The sequence below is a fragment of the Peromyscus leucopus genome, chromosome 11 (genome assembly GCF_004664715.2).
Source record: "Peromyscus leucopus breed LL Stock chromosome 11, UCI_PerLeu_2.1, whole genome shotgun sequence".
Classification (NCBI taxonomy): Eukaryota; Metazoa; Chordata; class Mammalia; order Rodentia; family Cricetidae; genus Peromyscus; species Peromyscus leucopus.
This window is the reverse complement of record NC_051072.1, coordinates 34,531,230-34,557,663: the sequence shown is the minus strand read 5'-3', so window position 1 is coordinate 34,557,663 and position 26,434 is coordinate 34,531,230. Positions and strand designations below refer to the sequence as shown.

General features: G+C 40.2%; 1 protein-coding gene across 2 annotated transcripts in view; it reads right to left on the bottom strand.

Annotated features, from left to right (window-relative positions):
• Positions 1 to 1,451: 1,451 nt before the first annotated feature.
• Ndufs4 (NADH:ubiquinone oxidoreductase subunit S4) overlaps positions 1,452 to 26,434 on the bottom strand; it is a 100,749-nt gene continuing 75,766 nt past the window's right edge. The window contains exons 4-5 of one of the 2 annotated variants that reach the window (XM_028884575.2): positions 23,866 to 23,939; positions 1,452 to 1,671 (exon numbers count right to left, since the gene is read on the bottom strand). In XM_028884575.2, coding sequence (XP_028740408.1) covers positions 1,568 to 1,671; positions 23,866 to 23,939 — 178 coding nt within the window. In that variant the 3' untranslated portion in view covers positions 1,452 to 1,567. The remainder of the gene's footprint in view (positions 1,672 to 23,865; positions 23,940 to 26,434) is intronic. The other variant, XM_037209431.1, reaches the window with a different exon arrangement.

The following is a 26,434-nucleotide window of genomic DNA, read 5'->3' as shown; positions in this document are numbered from 1 at the left end:
GCAGAAATCCATCTGTTCAAGGATACAGCCAAGCATGGTGACTCACACCTTTAATCCCAGAAAGCCAGCGTTTAATCCCAGGGAGTGGTGGTAGAAAGCAGAAAGGTATATAAGGCGTGAGAACCAGAAACTAGAAGCATTTGGCTGGTTAAGCTTCAGGCTTTTGAGCAGCACAGTTCAGCTGAGAACCATTCGAATATGAGGAAACAGAGGCTTTCAGTCTGAGGAAACAAGATCAGCTGAGGAGTTGGTCAGGTGAGGTTAGCTGTGGCTTGTTCTGTCTCTCTGACCATCCAGCATTTCACCCCAATAACTGGCCCCGGGTTTGATTTTATTTATAAGAACTTTTAAGATTCATGCTACATAGACATCTACACTGTTCCAGCTTACTAGCTTTTAAAAACAAATTTGCAGAAAATCTCTGTTTATCTCTGTGTCCATCCCTTGGCTGTTTAATTAGAGGCAGATTTTTAGAATGAAATGCAGTATATGTATTCACATGTTTTTAAAGGATTGTCAATATGCTCCCCCAAACAAAACTATATTCTGTGATTCACTTTGTTGAGCTAGAGCAACATGTTACAGGTGTTTCTATGAAATAATGAAGAAAATGTACATTTACACACTGAAGAGCTAACATGCTATTACTAAAGAACATTTCTCTGTAGCCACCAGAAGTACATGGTACATGGGTTTGAAGCAGGCGGTTCCAGTATCACCTTCATTATCTGGGAGCACTGTTATCCTGAGCCCATTATTTAATCCTTTTTAGGTCTTGATTTGTATCTCTTCTTTGCAAAATGGGAAACATTAAGTACCCCCTTGATACGGTGGTTATGAGAGTTCATAGCCACGGCATTTTTCTGAGTGCGTGATGACAGCATGGCTTCATGGGTAATCATGTAGGCCACACAGATGCAACTGACAAAATGTATTTACTTACATTTTAAAAGCACAACAGTTTAAAAACACCAAAGGTCCCAAAACACTCGGTTTTATTTTGTTTTGAATATTTGTTTCCAAAGAACAAAAAATCTCCACCAGAAGCACTCACAATCAGCGCATGTCATTAGGCAGAACATGGTATGGACAAATCCATTTACTTCCATAAGCACTGAGAAAATAGAAAGCTGCAATTGAAGAAGGAGAATGTTCTCTGTAAGGGAGTTAGGTTGAGGGTTATCAGGTTGTACAATAACCATGCACTCCTCTACCTGTGGCAAAAGAGTTTCTCAGACAGGAGAGCAATGACGGCTTAGAGTTTATACAGAACTGATTTCTCTAAAAGCAACCAGAAAACACCTAGGCGGCAGCTGTTTCCAGGCATTTGCTTTAGTAGATTCTAAGTGCCATGATTTCCTAGAGGATGAACACCTAAAATCTCTCTGCAGGAAATTGTAATGTGTTCAGTGTGAGACATCACAAACAATAAAAACAGAAACTGCCACGTGTACCTGTGGTTCAAAGGTCACATTTATTAGGAGATTAAGAGGTGCATTATCCACGGACTATAAATAGTGCCCAGCTGACTTCATTCACAGTCAGGGAGAAATGCAGCAGTGCCAACCTATTTTGTAGACACCCTTGTTCTTTTGTTCCAAGAAAAGTTTGCAGCGTACGACTTGGACTTGGGTTTTGGAACCTTCTTCTCTTCCACATCATAGCTCCATCCTAGACGGAAAACAAAAGAAATAAAACCAAAACAAACCCACAGGAACAGAATTAATGAAGATGCTTAAAAAACACAGCAAGCAGAGGCTAACTTATAATTTCATGTTCACTTATCAGTAGGAATAAATGTCAACACATCTGAAATATAAATATTTAGTACTTTGTTTCCTGAACGTTGCCTGAAGATGGTTGTCATATTTCAAAGTAAAGGTGTAACCCATGATTTAATTGCTCCTTCCTTAGAATTTCATGCTTAGTTACTATGGCTTAAAATATGACATCTTTACTACAAAAACCACTCAATACTGTAATTCACCTCAGTGCTCTAAGATCTAGGTCTCTATGACAGTCTGGAACACATTCCCCTTGAGAGATGAACAAGTTCTGTCCCCTTACTATTTATTTAATGATTGTCATTAGTTTGAATCATAGACTAACAACACAAATTTTTGGACTAAAAGCCAGCTGGATCCGAACATCTGTTGGGACCTGGAGAACTGTACTTAAAATCTCCTGAGCTTGAGAGTTAAAGGCAAACCTAACTAACTGAGAGCCTTTGGTCAAAAATGTTCTTTTCTGAGTTTGTATCTTCTGTCCAAACGCATTTTTGTGTGTGTTTTATACCTTTGGAAACTGGACTTATTTGTAAGAGCATCTCTGTTTTGAGTCCTGTTTAGTTCTCCGCAAAGAAGGGAAAAATCCAATCAACACTCCTCCTTGAACAAATTGTTACCCTATGTTTCCTTAGGCTAAGCAACTCTTAGAGCTTTTCTTTTTCTCTACAAAATCCACTTTCCTAGCATTCTTTTCTCTCAGGACTCATCTTCAAAGAACTCTTGAAGCCTGTTCCATGATCATCATGTATAAAATGTCCAAACTGCATATTATCTAGTTAAAACAAGTGACTTCTTGGTTGTACAAATTCCAGTGTCTCTTTATGGGGACAGTACTTGAGTAAAGTACACTGAGTAACACTCAGGCCAGTGGGTCCTTAGCAGGAATCCAGTTATCAATTATGCCATAGATCATGACCTGTGAAGTTCAAAGTATCCCACTGTAATTGTTCAAGAAAGGAAAATAGTAGCACGGAATCTGTTACTTAAATTGTTTAAACTACTTGACTCCACCATCCTACTGTTAGAACTGAATGTTCAAACAAAGCTCATTACCTATAAGGAAATGGGAAATCTGAACGGCAAAGTCACCATTAGACTAGCTTCAATACTGTCACAGTTCTTTCTTTTTTTGTGAGGGATAAGTGCACACAATGTAATTAACAGTGAAAGGGTTTTACAAGGGAAGCTCCATGCCTTCAGAATGACCTTTCTCACTGTATATCAGTTCTGTGAGATGTAGCAAATGCTTGAATGGCTGTCTTAATTGTGATGTATGTGAGCTCATCACAATAAAGTGGTTAAGAAAAAACATATAAAAATACCTATTTAATTCATGTGCTCAACATTACTCTCAGAGTAAATGTTTGAGTACTTTCCTACTCATTAATAACACTACAGTTTAGGAGAAGCTGATCTCATAAAATACAAGTACATTAAATGGTTATTTCCACTTCAGAACATTATTAAAAGACATTAGAATAGTACCTACTTTATAAGGTTGTCATGAGGAATGGATCTAGTCAAAGTATTCATATAAATACATTTCCATTACAGATATATTATATCTATTAAATCTGACTGTGCAATGAACTAGATATAAATAGCAACAACCTAGTTATTAAGTATTGATAGGTGAGTTAGTGGACTAGTCCGAGCATGATCATTTAAATACTACAAACTTCTAAGGCACTTTCCACATTAATCAGCAAATGCTGATAAGTGTAGAAACACAATCAAATGAAGCAGATACAATAGATATTTACTGAACATTTGCTATTTGTGTAAATTAATGATAGCTTATTATATGTGAAGGACTACTTTTTAGAGACTGGAAGTAAACCAAAAGAATAGAAAACAAAACTTCCCAAACTTCTTAAAGCTAATGGGGAAGAAAAATTATTAAACAAGTGCATAGTAATCAAGGTGCTGATATAGATACTATCTGAATGAAATGCTTTATGACTACTCTAATTACTCCTAGATGGCAAGTCTTCCACCCTTCCTTCCCTCCTTCCTTCCCCCCTTCCTTCCTTCCTTCCTTCCTTCCTTCCTTCCTTCCTCCCTTCCTCCCTTCCCTGAGAAGGTAACAGGAAGATCTGCAGGAGGCCTGGATGAGGTCTCCAGCACAACAACAACCAGGTGGAGCTCCAGGAGTCTAATTGGCGAGAAAGAGGAGGGCTTAGATGAGCGAGAATTGTTGAGATGGAGACTGGAAAAAGCACAGGGACAAATAGCCAAATGAATGGAAACACATGAACTATGAACCAATAGCCGAGGAACCCCCAACTGGATCAGGCCCTCTGGATAAGTGAGACAGCTGATGAGCTGGATCTGTTTGGGAGGCATCCAGGCAGTGGGACCGGGTCCTGTGCTCAGTGCATGAGCTGGCTGTTTGGAACCTGGGGCTTGTACAGGGGCACTTGGCTCAGCCTGGGAGGAGGGACTGGACCTGCCTGGACTGAGTCTACCAGGTTGGACTCAATCCCCAGGGGAGGATTTGCCCTGGAGGAGATGGGAATGGGGGGTGGGCTGGGGGGGGGCACAAGGGAATCGGTGACTGATATGTAAAAATTAAATTAAATTATAAAATAAAAAAACTATCAAATATTAAAAAAAAGAAAAGACCTGCAGGAGGTTGGGAGTGCACTAGGTGTCAGGTAACGAAAAAGTAGTTACTTAGGTCCTGAGGCAAGAACACCAGCGGCGGACTGAGGGCTCTGTTGGAATCTGTAAGTTACTTGGCTGATGGGCAGGCATTATAGATAATAAGTTATACATATAATATAGTTATATGTGCTGGGCAGTGATGGTGTGCACCTTCAATCCCAGCACTGGGGAGGCAAGGGCAGGCAGATCTGTGAGCTTGTGGCCTGCTTGGTCCACAGAGTGAGTTCCAGGACAGCCAGAGCTATTATATAGAGAAATCCTATCTCGAAAAACAAAAGACAACGTTATATGTAACTGGTTATGATTTATTTACATCCAGTTAAATGTATCTATTTATAAAAAAATTAAACACGTAGAAAATAGATTGACTTTAAAGCCATACACTGTCCACCTCATATGTAAAACCGAGTTTCTTTAAATGTATCTTGTAGGGCTGGAGAGATGGTTTAGCGGTTAAGAGCACTGGCTGCTCTTCCAGAGATCCCGAGTTCGATTCCCAACAACTGCATGGTGGCTCACAACCATCTACAGTAGGATCTGATACCCTCTTCTGGAATAAAGGTATACATGCAGATAAAGTACTCATACACATAAAATAAATATATATTTATTTTTTAAAGATTTATTTATCTTGTAGTTACCATTTTTATTTTACCCACTTACTTTTAGCCTGATTGTGTAGGTTTTTTTTTTTTCAATTTAAAAAGTATTTTTACAAGACTTTTAAGAATTCTGGGAAATGAAGTATATGTGCCCACAGTGCTCACTCCACCTTGTTCCATCTATAAAGGAACGAACAACCAAGAAGTTTCCTAATGTCGATTCTATGTCTTGTTATGACAGTCACTGGTTAGATTACTTGGGAATTGCAATCTTTTTTTGCCAACTGATGGGTGAGAAACATGCTTTATTACCACCTACTGCCTGCTAAGACATACTTTCTAGTTTAATAATGGTATCCTGAAAGGAAATGAAGAAATGGGAACATATCAACAAATACTATGAATTCTACTGCTCACCTTACATCAGAACCTAGGTGTAGCTCTACTATTATCTGTTCTGGTTATAGACTTCCAAAATGCTGTCAGGGCCAGTGCCATGAGAGAAGAGTGGACTATTTAAACACAGAAATGAACTCCTGGTTTAGTTTACTCCTGAGAACTCTAAGCTAGACTACATTACCAATGGTGATGCAGTTCAGAAGAAACCTGTGGTCTGGATTTGATCTCTCTGACTGCCCCAACAGTCACTCATGATTGTCAGGTTATATAGGGACAACTGTCTCCCCTCATGTTTTTCTGTTCCTAAAGCTGAACAAGCGACTGCACTTGTCTGACAAAAAGCAACAGGGTTAGGAAGCAGGCTGATGGTAGTCTAGTAGACAGTGGAGGTAAAGTAAGACGATGTAACGTTAGATTTTCATTCACTCGGAACACACTTCTGCTCTGTTCTGGGACATTATTAAGAAGATATCGAATATGTACTTAGCAATGGTAAGTTACGTGAATTCTATATACTCCTCTATTTTTACTTCTCATCTGAAATTTGTTCCTACAAAGGAAGAATTTTATATGAAATAGAACACAGACAATTTCTTAGTAAAATATTTACAATGTCCGAATCTTAAAATGAATAACCCAGACTTGAAATAGTACGCTGTCTGAGGAATGCTTATATAACAGGAAGGTGCAGTCTACGACAGTGGTCCCGTATGCCGTCTTATTAGGTCACTCAAAACCAGGCCCTGCTTCTTCCAGCTGTGCTACAAGAAGATCAAAGCAACTGAGTCCAAGGCAGCTGCCCAGGGATGGAGTAAAGCTCCTGGGACTGCCATCACTTCCCACTGAGGAGAGTAGCCATATGGCACAGATTAGCCACAAATCCACCCACCAGCACCTACATGATGAGAGAAGCTGATTGCTGTTTCACACAGTAGAACGCTTTCACAAAAATATTTTGAACTTTAAGCTACAGTATAAGAGAAGTACATCTGGCAAATGCTTAGGAAACTTAAAATGTGATCTTTAATGTCCAATAACAAATTTCTTTTTCAAAAAGCAGGCCACCTTATTTTATAGATCTCTACATTGTGGCTGGATTGTTCTATTTCCGATGCAATGGTTGGTGCAGGCTTTTCACACATGCACGTATCCACTACACATGCATGCACACATGCCCTTGATAACAAACCGAATCATTTTGGATAACAAACCACTCATTTTGATTTACAGAACCATTTCATTTACGGCTCAGTAATAAAAAAAAAAAATACAGAGAAACATTCATTTGTTCTTTTACTGCCTATGACAAATTTTACTCTAGAAACCCTGATTGCAGTTCTGTGAAAGGTTCTTCTCCTTCGATAACATAATTGCAAACCTGACATTAATTAGGATGGAAGCAAACAGTTTAATAATCTGTACTGGGACAAGTGAACACCACATAATGTGACACAAACAATTGGAAGATACTGCTACACCTCAGGGATCAGAACAAGCAAGTCTGAAACACCAAGGAAGGCACAAGGGTAATTCAAGCCGCTTACAGGATTCTAGTCTGGTATATCACACCTAGTGGAAGGCCAAGCGGACCCCAAACATTTAAGACAAGGCAAGGTAGAAAGTCCAGGAATTTCACTTTAAAATCCCACTTTGAAATGATTTTAAGTATCTAGATATTCTTTTAGAAGGGACTAAGGTTGTGGATAGACTGGGGGACAATCCTTTCTGTGAAAGGACATAAGATGCCAGCAAGCAAATCAAGGCACACACACAGCACCTGTTAGATTTCCTAGAGTAACACACCTTCTACCTGCTGGAGCTGTGGCAGCTCTCAAAATACCACCCCCTCTGACACAACGGTCAATGGTCTCGGCAAGTTTATTTCTCAAATAATATACTGTCATACAGATTATTATTATTATTTCCAAAGCAGTAATTGGAAACACCTATTCAGAATTTGCCATAAAACAAACCAAGATATCAACCAATTACTGTGACTTTTGTCTCAAAAGTTTCAAAATCAGTAGGAATTTAGAACACTTTTTAAAAAAATTCCTTGATATATGCAAATATCTAAAAGTCATGACCAGAAATGTTGAGGTAATTAGTCTGGGGCATGGGCTATGTATGCATAAGATTTCCCAGAATCCTACTTAACTCATAATGTACTAGGAACCCCACCAAAGCACCACAGATAATCCTACCATAAGACAAATGATTCCAGAACTCTAAGGGGAGGAGGGAGTGGTCTATGGAATAACCCCTCTTCCTTATTCTCTCAGTCCCCTGAAATGTCTCAACCAGGGACTAAGAATGAAGAGCTAAGTAGGACAAACTCTTTTGTAGGCTGTTGGTACAAATAATACTCTCCTGTGAATTCGCTTACTCATAACAATTCATTTGTAGCCCCCAAATCAATATGCCTATCCTTCTGTGGTCAGTTCTGATGTGCACAGAAGGGAAACAGACTTGGAATGGCCTCCTGGCTGAGGTCAAGCAAAGTATTCTCTGTCTTCTTGGTTCAGCCCTCAGACTCACAGGTGTGCTCCTCACTGCCTATTTAGAGCCACATTTTTTGTTGATTTTTGTTTCGGTACTTTCACTGACTAGAAAGAATAGTTCCTGGGCATGGCGCTAGAAGACTATGATGTGACAATATGCGTGTTGAATAACCTTGGTTCAGGTATGAGTTAGCACGCTGTTGTTTACAAACTCAGTGTGAAGTATCTGTAGAAGATACATACAACAAACTAGTGTTGATAACTGATGAAAGGCCTGGCCCAGAGGCTTGGAGGAACTCGCCTCTACTTTCCTAGAACAACTGTTCAGTATCTACGTTAGTGTTCTGCTGATATCAGAGAGCATGATTATCACCAGTCAAGTGAATGGCTACAGTTTACAGGCACATTTATTCTGTCCTATCTCCCACCTACTGACCTTATTCTAGAAATACCAACTCTGTATCCATTTGAAATTTATATCAACATTCCTTTCCCCATACAAGTGCATGTTATCTTTGTTAGGTTTAAACAAACAAACAAAACAAAAAACATAAGCACCCCAAAGGGCAAATCTACTCACTGACTTGGTCCAAAATGACAGTCTTGGCTCAGCTCAAAATGGACTATAGAAGGACTGCCATCGGATACATGCAGCATTCCCCAGGAACCTATGACCTAGGTTTCTGTCTGTCACAAAGAGCCATTTCCCTATCTCCCCTGCTTCTGGCAGAGGAGACACCTGGCTTTCTATTGACATGTACCCCTGGTGCATACCAAAGCCAATGCTAGCCTCCAGCCTCTTCAGATCCCTATTCACAAATACTTGTTATGCATCTCAAAGCACGTACGTGTTAGGCTCCTGGCCTTTCTCATATCCTCCACTCCTCCCCTTTGCTAGCTCCAGGCTGTCCAGATTAGTTACTTCCCACTCTATTAAGATTTCTCTCCCTGCCTCTGCTAGTCTCTGTTGCTCTTCTCTTGCAGATAGCCCTGGCCATGTTCAGTCTACTTCTTTTACCTCTGCTCTGGACTCTTCCAGATGCCTCTGGATAGTCTCTCTTTCCCTTATCCAAAATAAAAACCTTTCTCCTGACCATGGGGTGGACATTTTGGTTGTGTTGTTACTATGCCCAAGTCTTGACTTGGTTTTTTGGGCTGTCTGTAACATCTGCCAGGCTTCTTTGTATCTCATGAGTAATATAACTTCTTTAATTTATGTGTTCGCTTCATTCACAAGCCAAATCTGAGAGACCATGGCCAAGGAATACAGATTAAAGTCATGTTCCACTTTACTAACTGTGAAGTTTTACAACCACAGAACAACGTTTGTGATTGAGTCACCATGTAAATCCATTGGTGGGAACATGAAGTAGGCAGGTTAAAGCAGAAGGCTCTCCTCAGTTACAGCAGGCCTCAGATGCTATCTGTAGTCTAGTAATGCATTTCAAAAGGTTTTATCTGTTAGTCACAGGATGTTACGTCAGACACAGGTGGACAAATAATGACTATTAAGGGGGTTAAAACTACTCCAAGAATTGTAATTTAGCTCTGACCTATAAATTCTGCTCTTTGCACCATCATTAATACTCCCTGATCAGAAGGTGCAGTTCTTTCATACTACACACAATGGAAGGGAAGAAAGGCTTTTCTGAATTAGAGATATGCAGGTGGAGCTAGTCACACCGCATTTATGACCTCAGTGCTAAAATTTCAGATGGGTTAATAAACCCACAATTGTGAACTAGTTCATACCAAAGAGCTATTTTCTTTTCAGTAAGTCCAAATTCTTAATTTATTTGAACTCAAAACAGCAAAGATTAGCTAACCAGACTGTCTTCTTTTCTCACCCAGCAGAATTTCTAGATTTTTATAACTTCAGGATCATTAAATGGCCAGACTGCAAAAACAAGCCACAAAATCAGTGGCAAAATGGAAACTAGAAAAAGTGGAATTAGCAGTGTTCTCTTGTGCTTTGGTGTAGGGGCTGAAGCATAGGTACAGCATTTCTTTGGTTGAGATGGATGCTTACCATAGGTTGGTGAATCTGGTGAATGTCTCAGGCAGACCTCCAAAACTGGTAAGCATAGACTTTTACTCTATTTGAATATGTTCCTTCTCAAGTTATACAACTTTAACAATCATATAAAACAGTGTTACTCTGGATTACTGTTTATAGTCATGACAATGAAAAAGTGTCTTTTAACTGGCTTGATGAATCCCTCCAGCAATTTTATTTCAAAAGAAATCATATTCTGTAGAATTTGCCTTAACAATTTATCCAAGATCCTTCTTAAAACCTTAGATGATAGGTTGGCAAGACAGCAGAGCAGGCAAAGGTGCTTGGCCCCCAAGCCTGCTGCCCTAAGTGCCTGGTATGATCCCTAGAATGTACATGGTGGAAGGGGAGAATCAACTCTTTCCAGTTGTTCTCTGACCTCCACATCTGCATGATGGCACATGCCCACGCGCGCGCGCACACACAAACATGTACATATGCACACACACAATAAGTAAATAAAATGCCTTTAAACTCAAATGACATTGATAGATATCTAGATCGTTACTAAATGAGATGGTTTACTGGCCCATTAATTATGACAAGGTTCAGGGAACATCAGCCCAAATATGACACTTGGGTATTTAATGATGAAACAGCAATAGCAATAGCAGAAAGGCTACTCTGATCTTTGGCTCTTGTCCCCTGAAGCTAAAAGAATTACCTATCCTTCTTTTGAAATAGGATGTCCTTCCTACATGCAGAGAACAGAAATGCCATAGAGCAGCAGAGAGGACAAGCTAAATGAACAAGCCTAGAGAAATCCCAAATCACATCATTCTGTCCACCCAAACCTCAGCACAACTATCAATTAGTTCATCAAATTTTGCACGGTTTGGGGTGGGGTAGAGTCAAGTGTATCCTAGGCTGGTGTTACTCATCATATAGTAGAGGATGATCATGAGCTTCTCATCCTCTTGCCTCAACCTCCTAAGTGCTGGGAACATAGAGGTGAGCTACCACATCCAGTTCATATATTTCCTACTTAGTCCCTTTGTGATTTCATACTCAAAGTAACTCTAGGTAAAAGACAATTGATAATCACACCTTTAATCCTGTAGGCAGGCTGATCTCTGTGAGTTTGAGGCCAGCCAGGTCTACAGAGCGAGTTCCAGGACAGGCAGAGCCACAAAGAGAAATCCTGTATCACTGCCCCCCCCCAAAAAAAAGAAAATTGATATAATAATGGCAAGAGGTTAAATCTTTTTATGTAAACAACAAAAAAATTTTGTCAGCAACATGATAGGATATGACTTATTTATCAAGGGGAAAGAGAATATTTATGTCATAAAGAAGACAGACCTGAATACAGAAAGTTGATGAAAGTAAATATGACTTCCTTGGATTATGACATATGAAAATATTAAGTCTGGAAAAAATCCATAAAATCCATAGAAATCTTAGCAAAGTTTGTTTCATGTTGTTGGGCTTAGGGCCTAGGTTACTGATTCCACGTATAAGGTCTGCTACCATCTCTGCTAATTTTTATGTTTTACTATGACTTTGAAATGAGCAGTCAAATTCACATCTAGCACCTCCTGCTTTATGATGTACTTCTGTGGTGCTGGCTATCAAACCCAGGGCTTTGTTTATGCTTGGGTGTGTGCCCTATTGCTGAGCTACAATACCTGACCCTCAACTTTTATTTTTGCCTTTCCAAAATAAAATCCTAAACAAAACAAACACACAATGTTAAGACTCCACAGGTGATCTCATTAAATTCAGACACTCTTTCACACTGCAAAAGGAAGTGTTTGGAATGAGTACATTAATCTGGCATGCTACAACTGAAAAGCTGCTTTGGAAGAGACATTAAGTCAGGAGAGAGATGCTTAGCCACCTTGAGGTTAAATTTGATGGGTAAAAAAGTTACGAAAATAGGCACCTGTGTTCCAGTGATTATTGATTGGGTTTATTTTAAAGAATTAAAAGACATGAAAAATCTCAAGCACAACAGGGAACAGAGAGAAATCTCAAACACCACTAACAGGAGCAGACAGAATCAGCAGTTGAAAAAAGGTGTTTATTGGGGGTGAGGGAACACACAGTATGCAGCAGACCCTCACCAAAGCAGAGGGGGACTGGGAAGCTGAAAGTCATGTCTCTCCTAGAGGGCTGTTTTTTTTTTTAAATCTGAAGAGTTTTCTCCTCCCTCTCCTAATCTAGGGCTGGTTGGTTTAAGGAAAGATAGAATGGTTGACTGGCCCACACTGTTGTGGAACATGTCCCACTCTGGCCTCGAACTCAGAGAGCCAGTCCATCAGCAAGGGACCCGCTGTCAGGAGAGAAGAAAAAACCCACAAGACCTTTGTTTTAAGCTGCCAGGCTTTTGTTAGATCCTGGGATGAGGAAGAAGTTTGCCAGCTTTCTTACCTACTCATGGCTCCTCTCCTTATCTGCCCAGCTCCCAAGGGAGTCTGTCTACCTCCTAGTCCGGGAAATTGGTTAAGCTGTCACGGTCTATTTCCATTTATCAAAGTCCTCTTACTGCTTTGCTTAGTAACATAAAACTATTTCGGTTACTTGAAAAAAAAATTTTAAACGTTTTAGTTAAATCTCATTATCTTCCAGGTCAGCAAACATTAATTTGGAATCTACAACCACTCACACAAGTTTCCCATATAGGTATTTAGCATGTGCATCGAACTTACTGTATCTCTGCACTTGCTGTTCTTCCATAACTTCAATACATTTTATTGCACACTTACTTCCTACACTCTTATCTCAAGAACTTACCCTCCGCAAGGGACAATCCTGCTCTGAACTAGCTGAATGAAAGGTACTCAGACCAGCTCTTCCCACCTGCTCTGTCTTCTTCTACCCTGAGACAGGACACAAAAACTCAATGTTGTTGGTCATGGCGTTGCATGCATATAATTCAAGTGTATATGTGCCTGTGCCAGGAGGATCACCATGAGTTCCAGTATCACCCAGGTGACAAAACAAGCTGTAGGCCATCCTGGGCTATAGAAGGCCCTGTCTCAAACCAAACAAAAGAAAGAAAAGAAACCCCATATGAGTTTTCCTTGCTTGACTGTGATCTGCTTCGATTTATAATTTCTTTTTGTTCAGTGAATATAAAAGTTCATGTAATCACTTCCATAATGGAAAGTATTATTTGGGGTAACCTGAATCCATGTCACTCATATTCAGTTCAGGATAAACTTATCTCTTAATTCCCTTTGTCTGTGAAACTGTTTTGTGTGAACATTCAAAACCCAAGGCTGGATCTTTTTCCTGCTTCTACCTCTATCTTCAAAGGGAGGTTTTCCCCACCAACAGACCCACCATGAGCACAAAGCAGTTTCACAGCTTGTTCTGTTCTCTTATTCCTGAGGAAAACCTTCCTTGTTTTGAGAATTTCAAAGCCTTTTACAGCTAACAACAATGGGAAAAACACAGGGGGTAAAATGCCATACCAGAGAAAAGTCACAAAGTTCCAAATCAGATCAAACAGGGGAAAAAGCCATTTCTGGTTTTTATTAGCATGTAAATGGTAGTAGGTTTTAGGCCTCTACCATCCATATTTTCCACAGCTGTCTCCCACCTCCTCTCTCTATGAGGTAGGTTCCTCCTCCTCCCCAGCTTTCACATAGCACAAGGAAAGACAAAAGCCACCTGGGTGAGAAAGGTTGGTCTTTGCAGTCACAAAGAACAGAAGGAAGGTTCATCTACATTTCAGAGGCTCCAGACTCTTCCCCCTTTTTACAAACAAAGGTTATCTTTGAAGAGTTCCTCTGGGATCCATGCAGGGATAGAGGTTTAGGATGCGGCATTAGAGCCCAAAGACAATCCGGATCTTTGTATTTTCTTCACTTTGTATTAAGTATTTGGGATTAGGGAAGAGTTAGAGGAGAAGACAGATTAAGTACCATTCAGTCTTGTCTTCCCAACTGCCCAAACTTAGAGAGCCAGCCTTCCACAGGAAGTGAGGTGTGGGGAAAAGGAAGCAGGGGACAGTCCAGAAACTTGTAAGTAACTGGCTGGAGGAAGAACACTTCTTTTAGTCTCCGGAGTGAAAGCATTCTAATGTAAAAAGACAGACCTAGAGAATACCTGGTTTGGTTAAAAATAGGTGATTTCCCCTCATTTCTCATATACATTCTCCGATATAGGCCAATGAAAGATTTAGCATATAGAGACAATATATACCCTGTGTACTGCTAAGGACTCTAGGCCAGTGCTGTCCAATGGAGATGTGTGAACACATTTCATTTTTTTTTTTTTTAAATTTTAGTAGTCACACCAAAGAAATGAATAAAATGAAGCAAGAAAAATTAGTTCGAATCATATACTTAGCACAAGGTATTTAAAAATTATTATTTTAACACATAATAAAAACTGTTACTGGTTGCATTTTAAATTAATAGCACACCTTAATTCTAAGCAAGCATGGAGAGTGGTGTTCCCTCCCATATGGTCAGTGTGGCTCTAGGTGAATTACAAGTTCCATCATTGTGTCAGAAGCAGCACTACACTTGGACTTTACATCATGGCCTCCACAGAGTAGAGACATCATGACTAGGCTTAGACTTCTCTTTAACTTCTTTACATTTCAAAACACTTACAAAGTAAGACTGTAGAGCAAGGATCACATACGGTTTAGAAACAACGCCAACATTATGAACGGATTTTAAGAATGCTATAATACATTTCAGGATGATCAGCGTTAAAAACTTGGGATAAGCTCCACATTAGTTTGACAGAAAAACATTTGCTGTCTGTAGGGAGTTTTACAGACACTAAAATGTATGTGTTGTGGCTCTGAAAGAGGTATCTCCAAGGCTGGTGCTCTGGTCTGCCAAGTACTTAAGCCAAAGGAACGATCTCAGAGCCAAGGTCTCCCCAGCCTTCCCCCATTCGCCTGTTTCTGGCCCTTCTTTCCCCAAGGGAGCTTTTTCTGAATTCCCTTTATCTGACTGTTATGGTTTAAACTTAAATGTCCCCCAAAGGCTCAAGGGAAGGCCTGGTCACAAAGGGGCTCCACTGCCTCAGAAGCAGAGAATGCTTGGAGGAAACTGTGTGATAGGAAGGCCCTCTCTCCCTCTCTCCACTTCTGAGGCACTGTCAGGCCAACTGAACAGCTGCCTCCACATCATACTCTCCTGACGAAATGTTCTACCCCAAGTAAGAGGGCCAACCAACTGCAGACTGAGACTTCTCAAATAAGAAGCCAGAGTAAATCTTTGCTGTTGTTGATGGGAACGGGGAATAGCAACTGGATAGGCAGTTCAGGGTAAAGGAGCACAAGGAAAAGTGTGCTGTGGGATGTTCTGTGTGTCCTGTGGGAGCCCGTTCTCGGGTTCCTCGTGGCTTTACCCAGCAGGTCCGCATAGAGGATGATCAGGACCACGGGCCTGAGTGCAGGTGTCTGAGATGATCTGCACTTGGCTATGCTGTGAGATGGTCTGTATGTCAAGTTGCTCTGATTGGTCAATAAATAAAACCTGATTGGCCGTGGCTAGGCAGGAAGTATAGGCGGGACTAACAGAGAGGAGAAATAAAAGAACAGGAAGGTGGAAGGAGTCACTGCCTGCAGCAGCTGCCAGAACAAGGAAGATGTAAAGTACCGGTAAGCCACGAGCCATGTGGCAGGTATAGATTTATAGAAATGGACTAGTTTAAGCTATAAGAAGAGTTAGCAAGAAGCCTGCCACGGCCATACAGTTTGTAAACAAAATAAGTCTCTGTGTTTACTTGGTTGGGTCTGAGCGGCTGTGGGACTGGTGGGTGAGAGAGATTTGTCCTGACTGTGGGCCAGGCAGGAAAACTCTAGCTACAAAAGTGACCAGTTTCTTTCTTGGCTACAAGCTAGACTCAATGTCCTTGAGTCTGTGGGCAGCATAGACAGCCCTTGCCAGGGGTTGGAAGAAGCCTGTCCTAGAAAGCATCCTGATGATGTGGTAGAAGCTATAAGGCACTGCAACAGCTGGAAGGAACTGGACACATCAGCTCACCTATCCCCCTTCCTCCATTGGTAAAGCCTTATTAAGCCAAGGCAGTGCAAGGGGAGCTTACTTCCTGGGACTCCTCTTACTATGTATACAGGAGCTCTCCTCACCCTCTCCTCTTTTTCCATCTGAAGCCCCCACCTATAAATCTACAACTTGTTGTTGTTGTTGGAAACAGTGTTTCTCTATGTAGCCCTGGCTGTCCTGGAACTTACTTTGTAGACCAGGCTGGCCTCAAATTTACAGAGATCTACTTGCCTCTGGGATTAAAGGCATGCACCACCACTGCCAGGCTTAATCTCTAACTTCTAAAACTCACCCTTGATGGTTCCTAAGTTTCATTCTTTGACTTTGTGAGTTAACATTAAAGCCACTGGCTCAGGGCAGTTTTGGTGATGGGTGGTGGTCAAGTTTCTGAACCTTGGCTCCCCATGAATGATCCATCCTTCTAAAAAATACACCAAAATATTCCTGTATCACTTTTTGTGGTGGTGGTGGTGGTGGTGAGACAGGGTCACTACATGGCCCTGGCTATCCTGGAACTCACTCTGTAGACTAGGCTGTTCTTGAACTCATAGAGGTCCAGCTGCCTCTGCCTCCTGAGTGCTGGACTAAAGGAGTGACTTCGCCTGGCCCTGTATCACTTTTAATTTGTCTAAATTAGGTATTTGGGCACAGCAACATAAAGCTATAAAACAAACTGACTACATGTTCATAAAATAGTAGGCATCTATTATTAACAATAACAACAACCACCTTTTCATCATAGGAGAAGCAATCAGCTGCCCATCTTGCTCACACCAAATGGACGGACGGACACACACACACACACACACACACACACACACACACACAGTTCTTAAAAGTCCGTAATAACGCTGGGCGGTGGTGGCGCACGCCTTTAATCCCAGAACTCAGGAGGCAGAGCCAGGCGGATCTTTGTGAGTTCGAGGCCAGCCTGGTGTACAGAGCGAGATCCAGGACAGGCTCCAAAGCTACACAGAGAAACCCTGACTTGAAAAACAAAAAAAAACCACAAAAATTCGTAATAAGATAATCTCTGTCCCTGTGTTCCAACTCCAAACTTTTACTCCATTCTACAGCTTACCCAATGAAATATTGCAAGTTTCTGACCTTTCGAAAGTCTCATAATTGCCAGCTTTATTTTCAACGGCTCACCTATCAAAGTTCAAGAGAAAGACAAATTCCCTTTGCTCTTATGCAAGTAATTAATGTGGGGGCTCAAAGATGGCTCGGTGAATAAGAGCACTCACTGGCTACTTTTCCAGAGTAACTGGATACAATTCCCTGTGGTTGATATATTGTGCACCCCAATAAACTTAACTGGGGGTCAGAGAACAGAACAGCCACTGCATTAAACATAGAGGGTAGGCAGTGGTAGCACATGCCTTTAATCCTAGCATTCCAGAGGCAGAAATCCCTCTGGATCTCTGTGAGTTCAAAGCCACCCTGGAAACAGCCAGGCATGGTGACACACGCCTTTAATCCTAGGAAGTGATGGCAGGAAGCAGAAAGGTACATAAGCCACGAGGAATAGGAACTATAGTCTTTTTAAGCTTTTAGGCTTTTGAGCAGCAGCAGTTCAGCTGAGATCCATTTGGATGAGGACTCAGAGGCCTTCAGTCCCAGGAAACAAGATAAGCTGAGAAGTTGGCAAGGTGAGGTTGGATGTGGCTTGTTCTGCTTCTTTGATCTTTCAGTATTCACTCCAATACCTGGCTCCAGGTTTGTTTTTATTAATAAGACCTTTTAAGATTCATGCTACAATTCCCAGCCCCAGCATGGTGGCTCACAACAGCCTGAAATCTCAGTCCTAGGGCTTCTGAGGGCACATGACACACACTTGGTACACAGACATACATGTAGACAAAACATCCACACAATAAAATAAATTGTTTAAAAACATAAAAGAAATTGCTAATCATTTTTCTATTTTTTTCCTTCAAATTTCCAATCAGTAGGATTTAATATTTCTATTGAAAGAGAAGCAACAGCAAATTAAAATGACTTAGAAAAGTTTAAATGATATGGAGAATTATTTACAAATTACTATGTTTTCAAAAAAGTAACTGAGTCTGAAATAATTCTAACTACATTAATTGAAACTCACCAATATGTATTGAACACATTAAAGATAAAGATGAATAAAATTCTGTTTTCCCTGGTAGGTGCTTATAATGTATTTAGTAGGCAGAGTCAAATGTTACTGTTTGAGTACCAGGACTCTCTCGTCTATGCCCTACATAATGATTTAACCAAAGAGCTGGCCACACAGTACTGACATATAACAGAGCGTTCTGAACAACTGTAATGGAAAACAATGAGATACACAATTGTACTGCAAGAACTGTAAGGGGATTACTGTAAAAAGTTCAAAGGACTTAGGGGTAACCAACAGCTCTAACTGGATTTAAGGCCTACTCAATTAAAGGGAAATCATATCTCGTACTGGAAACCTAGCCAACTACTCAAGGCTGGTGAAGTCATGGATCTTGGAGGAGAATCGACAGCTAACACTTTCCTCAAGCAGCATCGTTCCTAACTCCATTCTAAATATTTATCCTGTAGTCACAGATGAGTGCAGGTCTCACCCTTCAACAATGAAATCTCTCTTTGCAACAGATGGAGACCATTACAGAACCTACAACTGGTCAAAATGCAGAAGACAAATGGGGCTTAGTCCCATCTACAACACAACTCCTGCTCCCAAGTCTCCAGGCATATTGAGAAAGAGGGGACAGAAAAAACATTTAAGAGTCAGAGAATCAGGATGCCTGTAGTGAGACTGTATCTCCTAGTAACATCAGGGAAGCTATACACATGAAGGCTTAACAACATGGCTGCCTAAACAAGACCTGAAGAAGAACAACATCAACAGACACATTGATATGAAAGGAAGAAATCTTACTAGGCCCCAACCCTACACAAAGAACAATAAGAAACTAAGGATTGCTGAGAGCAGGAGAAACAGTCTTCCACAGGGAAGAGTTCCCTAATTAGTTATCCAGTACCAAATGGTCAGGCCTGAAAGCATGCATATACAAGTAACATTATATGGACTGTGTGTATATGTGTATTTTTACATATATAAATACAATTATTAGAGAAAAAGAAGCAGAAGCCACGAATTTGACAGAAGGGGAAGAAGGTATACATAGGAGGGTTAGAGGAAAGAAAAAGGAAAACGATGTAATTATACTTTAATTTCCAAAAAACACCCAAAGTTGTTTTTTTTGTTTGTTTGTTTGTTTTGTTTTTAAGTTAGATGGAAAAGAGCTTACACAGTAGGAATGGGAAACAGAATTGGGGAAGAATAGGGAAAAGAGTAGGGTCTGGGAGCAGAGCTCAGTGGATAGGCTACTTACCTAGTATGTATAAGACCCTAGGTGTGATCCCCTGCACCACAAAAATAAGTAACAAAGCAGAAGACAAGTAATATTTTCTATCATGGGACAAGTAGTGATTATTTTTAGGCCTTCACACCCAAATGGTCACAATTACAACAACTCAGTTCTACCACTGTCGTAGAGAAGCCACATATATACTCTCTATATAAACTAATGAATATGACTTTTTAACTACACTTGTACCTATTTATTCTCTGTGCATGTGCCACATCTGAATGTGTCAGAAGACAACTTGGGGGAGTCAGGTCTCTCTCTACCCAGGTGGTCTGAGGGATTAAATTTAGGTCATCAGTGCTTTTACTGGCTGAGCCACCCCCACTGGCCCATGACTTTTTAAATAAAACGTGTTCAAATTGTAAATATGTGACTTGCTACTTAATGTTACTTTGGTGGGATATTGACTGTTCATGCTTTCTGGGGTTTTAATGAGGATTATGACTATTTCTAAATATTAACCTCTGTCATGAGGACTTTTCTTGCCTGAGTTCTCAAAATATAATAGAGGTCAATAAACATGTCTGGAAAGAAAGCAGATCTGTAAATCTTACGTATCATGGTCCTCCTCTACAAATAACTTTATGCAAGGAAATGATAATCATGACTTTCCTTTTTTTAATTTAACATTTAGATGTTACAGAAAGGAAAAACTAAGAAAATGCACTGTTTTCAGAACATTCTGAATATAGACATTTTCTCTTTCTTCTGTGACAGTTTTCCCTTGGCCTCTGACTTCTGGATACTATTGAAAAGTAAGCATTACTACTCATCACTGCAGAACCTTTGAAGACTGTACTTTCAACAGAGCCACCTTTACCATCACAAATACATTTTCCTCTACAGAGAAAATAGTGAGGTCAGGGCTGGTCCATGAGCTAACATCCTTACAATATAAAGTTCTGAGAATTATTCAACCCATCTTCACATTTCAAAGATGAAAAACAAATGTGTATTAAAGATCAAGTGTAGTGATGCTACCCTTGGTGGTCAAGTTACCCTGTATGTCAAGACAATATGGAATTAGAATCCTAGTTGCTAGCCTCTTAATCCTGCAGTCCTTAATATACTAGTACTTCTGAGCACCCCCGCCACTCCTGAGATAGATGACCTTGAACTCCCAATCTTCCTGCCACATGTGCACGAATTACAGCTGTGTGACACCACACCTGCTTGAAGCATTTCAATGTCCTACATTTGGTAATTTAGACATATGGTTCACTTTCAATAGCATTAGCTCCCAATAAAATGATGTTAGGTATAGGAGAAAGGAAGTTTCATTTATACGTCCCATACAATGGTCCAAGAGAAGTAAATTATAATGGAGAGGGTTGCTGGAGAATGCTAGGAGGATTCTGTAACACTCCAAGCTCCTTACTTAGACCCTGTGTGGTGACTGAGTAAGAACGACAGCCACAGGTTCATAGAGTTGAAATGCTTAGGCATCAAGGAGTGGAGCTTCAATAGGACTAGAAGGATTAGGAGGTGTCGCCTTGTTGGAGGAAGTGTGTCCCTAGGGGTGGGCTTTGAGGTTTCAAAAGCCCATGCCAGGCCCAGGCTCTCTTTCTCTGCCTGCAGATGAGCTATTTCTCCAGCACCACGCCTGCCTGCTGCCATGTCCTGCCATGATGATAATGGCCTAAGCCTCTGAAACGATAAGTAATCCCTCAATTAAATGCTTTCTTTTGTAAATGTTTGCCTTGGTCATGGTGTCTCTTCACAGCAATGGAACAGTAACTAAGACACCTTGCTTTCATTATACCTGAAAAAAGTAGGACTTACCTACTTAAAGATGCATAATGCTAAATGTTAAAGACATATAGCAGCTCACAAGTACCACAGTGAATACAAAACATAGCCTTATCCTGAAAATCAGTGTAGCTTTAAATCCCTGAGCCACCGGGCACAGGGTGTGACGGAGCGTGCGTCAGGCTGGGCGGAGAATGCTAAAGACGAGCAGGGGCTCAGACAGCTCTGTGGTGCGCAGCCCGGGGTGGTTTTCTCAGTCACTGTCTGTCTGCCGGGCTGTCTCAAGTGACATCTCCTACCGACTGTGACCACCCGGCTTTCTTTCCGGAGGGAAATCAAATTAGAGAACCACCTGATTTCAATAGCAGTGGTGTCTACTTCACACCTGCAGTTCACATAGCAACCGTACTCACATATGCCTTGTGACCACTCAGAGAAAGACTAGAGAGGGATTTAACAGTTTAATTAGATTTCCTGTTATTGAACTCATGATACAAACCCCAGAAGAGTAATTTGCAAGGTGTGAGACATGAAGTATGGAAGGCTGAAAGGAGGGGAAACATTAATAGAACTGTTTAATTAAAATAGAGAAACACTACCTTGAATCAAAGTAGTAATACGGTTATGCTGACCACAATTTCAGATATAAGAAATTTAGAACTTGGCCAAAAAGTATCCAAGGAGCGTGCACTTAAGAACAAAAGTTTATGGTCTATTACTAACAACATAAGATATATTTATGTACTTTTATGAGTAATGTGTCAGATCCTCTTTAATCACTTGCTATTTATTAATTCATTTACTCCTCACAGCAATTCTCATTATATGTGTGGAAACTGAAATACAAAGTTACAACGACCAGCCATGGTTTCAAATACAGTTAGTTTGGCTCTAAACCCAGGGTGTGCCCAGTATATGCTCTGCCATTGTCCTATATACCCCCAGATCCTGACTTTAGACTTTTAACCATAGGTTATGTAATACTAAATGAGGAAGCAAAACAACTATTCTAGAAAACATTTACAGTGCTTTCAGATTTCTACATCAAATGTATTAGATAACACAACTTTTTCACATATATTACCTTATACTAATAATGTACTTAAGCTGTATCTATTATCTGTCTTCCAATAGATAGCAAATATAGATGGAAATTCAAATGGCCCAGCTAGAAATATCTCCTCCTGTATCAAACTTACAGGATTTCCTAACATGGTGTCTAGCTATTTCCTTTAAATTCAACTGTTCTAGCCTGCAGGGGAAAAGAGGCTCAGGAAGCTAAGGAAACTTGGTAAGCTCAGAAAGTTGTAAGACTCATGGCCTCTGGTGGGGTCATGGAAGCAGTAAACAGTTACTGGGGAGAGGAGACTCTCCAGTGGAGCTGCCTACAAGCCAGGCAGGAAGCACCAGGAACATTGCTTTTGGGAGTCATCACCCAGGGTGGGGTGGGCCTTCCTGTGATAAAGCTACCTTGGAGCATCCATCCAATAACTCACTGCTAAGGTAGACTCAGGTGGAATAGTTTCTTTGGTCTGCTGTTGGTGCCTTATCTGGGGGAATAGTCATTGGCTGACATTTTACCCAGGAAAAGTCATATGACACATGCATTGTCAATACACTGCATTTGGTACAAATACATAGTAATGCAATTAAGTATAAGAGACACAGACTGCAAGGATGCCAGATGCAGGGAGGGAGGTGTGGGTCAGAGACAAACATTACCAATTACCTACAACACTTCAGGTAAACACCTGACATCCCATTTCACACGTACTATTTTTAATTTTATTTTATGTGAATTGCCTCTGTGCGTGTGTGTGTGTGTGTGTGTATGTGTGTGTGTGTGTCTGAACACTACATGCCTGAGTTACTGACAGCTGTATGCTACCATGTGGGTGTTGGGAAGTGAAGCTGGGTTCTCTGGAAGAGCAGTCTGTATTCCTAGCCACTAAGCCATTTTCCAGCCCATTAAAACACATTAAAGTCACTATGAAATTAAACAATAATTTCAAAATGCATATAGACGGACTGCTCTGGTCCGAATGCCTCCTTTTCAGTACAATATATTGGCTTAAGAGCAGAAAATTATTTTTAAAAAGAATTTTAAAATTTTATTTACAGCAAAATCATCATAAACTAATATGTATTATTGCTTTTCCCAAAGAGTCTACATATTATTATGCTATATCAATGTAATGTACTGTTGAAATTATGTTCAGTATTAGACTTGTCACATCTACTAATGCAGCAAATGTAGATATTTAAGCTTAGAGGAAAGCTTAGAGTAAGGATGATAACAACTCCCTTCAAGTAATTAAAAGGCTATCAGGTAGAACAATAGGCATTAGATTTTAGGTCAAAAGAAGAAAGAACTTTAGTGTGAAATGTCAAAACTGGAGTAGACCACCTCATGATATATGATACAGTTAGAGTTCAAGTAACTAAATGTTAGGGATTTTTGCAGGAAGATTCAGAAACAAGTAAAGTGTGAGCAAGTGATCTTATTCTCTGTCTCTATTTCAAGTTTGGTCTTTTCATATCCTTTTAGAAAATGTTTTCTTCACATTAGTTATTGTGTGTGTGCAAGTGTCAAGAATCAAACTCTGGCTTGGTGGTGAGTGACTGACCAGCTAAATATCTGTCCAAATTTTAAATTCTTAGATGGGCTTCAAGGTTAAGAACACAAAATCTTATCTTGATTTAGAAAGAAAGGAAGTTAACTCACTCATACCATTTTTTTCTGCAAAGGCAATTGCATCTTCTTTGGTACTAAAGGTTAGAACCATGTTGGAGAGGGGATCAGCCCTAGAAGAGAGAATGCCCATGATTTAACATTAAGATTTAGCTGTAAGACAATGAACATACAATGTTGATTTTAAATACATTCATTTTAAATACAATGTTTAAATACCATGTTTAGAAAATAGACAGTTGGTATAATATCAAAAAATTATGACAGTATTTTATTTGTAATCTTTGAAAAACAATACTTTATTTCTGTGTTAAATCTGACTTTTCTAGTATGCATTATGTAATAATAAAATCATAATTACAGTAACATTCCAGTTCTCTTTACTGAGGTTTATTAAGCTCTATTTAAAAGGACAAAGTAAAGTTTTAGATTAAAAGGCCCGGAAGAGTCCCAAGCTGACCCAAGAAACTTCAGTATCCAGCAGTTAGTGCCGAGTAGAACTGCCAGTGAAGACAGCCACCCGTGTGTGATCGGTTCACTTAAGTTTCCACATTACGACGAGGACAGCAATATGCAGTAACAGAAAATGTTTTTCTTTTAAAAATATTTTAGTGTGTATGCGTGTGTGTATGTGTATACACCAATGCCATAGTACACATGTAGAGGTCACAGGACAACTTGCAGGAATTGATTTTACCCACTGAGCCAGCCCACTGGTCCAAGAAATTATTTTTCAAATGTTCCCCTGAATGATGAGCAACAGCAATGAAATGTTAGCCATGTTGGAGCACAGTGGTAAACAACTGCGTCACTAAACTACCATATTCAGTAGGTTAGTAGGAAACGTCTTCAACTTACCACGTTCTCTACAATGAGTTTGCTGGGACATTAATCCCACTGTAGTTAGAAGCATCCATAAACTATGAATTCTTTAAAATAAAAAAAAAAAGCTGAACCTACTCTCAACAAACCTTTCATCACCAATAATGTTCTTTTAAGGAAATGTCTACGTAAAACAAAAACAAACATTCTAAGGCCTGACAGCCCTTATTTTTATGTTTATAAAAGCATAACCATGTTTGCTACAAATGTTTAAAGTAAATCTCTTAGGGATGAATATAACATTCTGTGGAAACCTGTTCAGAACTATGGAAGTAGGCAGGGGCTAGGGACATAGCTTAGCTGGTAAAGTCCTTGCCTAGATGCAAGAAGACCTAGGTTAGTGCCCAGAACTGCATACCACTAGATGTGGAGGCATACTCCTGGAATTTCAACACTCTGGGATGGAGAATCAGAAATGGAAGGTCATGCCTCACTACATAGAGAACTGAAGACTGCCCTGCACTACACGCCACCCAATCTAGAGAAGAAAAAGAAGAAGAAATCCTTTGGGGGCCTTGGCCATGGGAAAGCTAGGAGCTAAGCAGAGCTCTGAAGTAGCTCTCCTGCTCTTCAGTCCCACAGACTGCTGATGAAGGTCTGGCACACCAATCCTGGCTTTGCTGGGATTCCTTAGGATCCCTATAATCATGGACTCCTATAATAAATTCCCCTTGTAAGAAAAAAAAAAGACCCTTCTACTGACCATCTATATTAGTACCAAAAATTAATGATAATTTTGTATTGATGCTTCTTTTCAAGGCACATATAGTTTCTCAGTTGATAGTTATACTCAGATGTGCCAATATAAATATGGTTCAGTGATTTGAATAGTTTTGATAGACACACTGGCTTAGCTCAGAAGAGAGAGAGAGAGAGAGAGAGAGAGAGAGAGAGAGAGAGAGAGAGAGAGAGAGAGAGAGAGAGAGAGAGAGACAGACAGACAGTCCTTGGAAGTCAAGAGAATAGATGCATTTCCTGCAAAGGTGATAGAGCTTTTTAATTGTCTGCTTTATGAACATGTACATTCAATGGTATAAACCATCAATAAGCAATCATCTTCCAGTTGGTTTGTCCTTCTCCTTCATCTCTCACAGTTTAGAATTCTTTCTAGGTTATGTTGGTACCAAGATCTTACTCTGTCTCCTTTTGTTGATTCCACCCCATCATTTAAGGTTACCACATTTATCTTCCTATTATTTATTTCCCAAACCTAGTGCATGCCAAGTCAAAACTTCAAACAGTTCCTGCTGTCAGCTGTGGGAGTTTCTGCACTTGTCCAGGATGGTCAGAATGCTTTTCTGGACATTTCTAGTTATCCCCTGAGAAGTCACCAACTAGTCAAAGCACACTCATTTCTATGACTACACAGCCTGGACTTTCCTATCAGTTCAGTTGCTCCTTCCATTGAGGATGCTTGCCCAGTATCTTTACATATGGAGATCCACCCCAATCATCTCTCATGGCTCACTCTGAGTACCAATCTTGTCCATGAAATCTCTCATCCCCTATCCTCTCCAGCTGTATGTCTGTCAATCTTTATGAGTACATTTCTACTTTGACGTTTATACTTCATTGCTCAATTCTCAACTAGTGAGGTTCCAAATAAGTAATGATAAAGAAACTTGTATCTTAGAAGTGTACCTGACTAACAAATGCATTTATAGCAACTATAAACATTTAACAAAACAGGGGAAAATGGACGAGAGAGACCAAAAGCAGAAAAAAC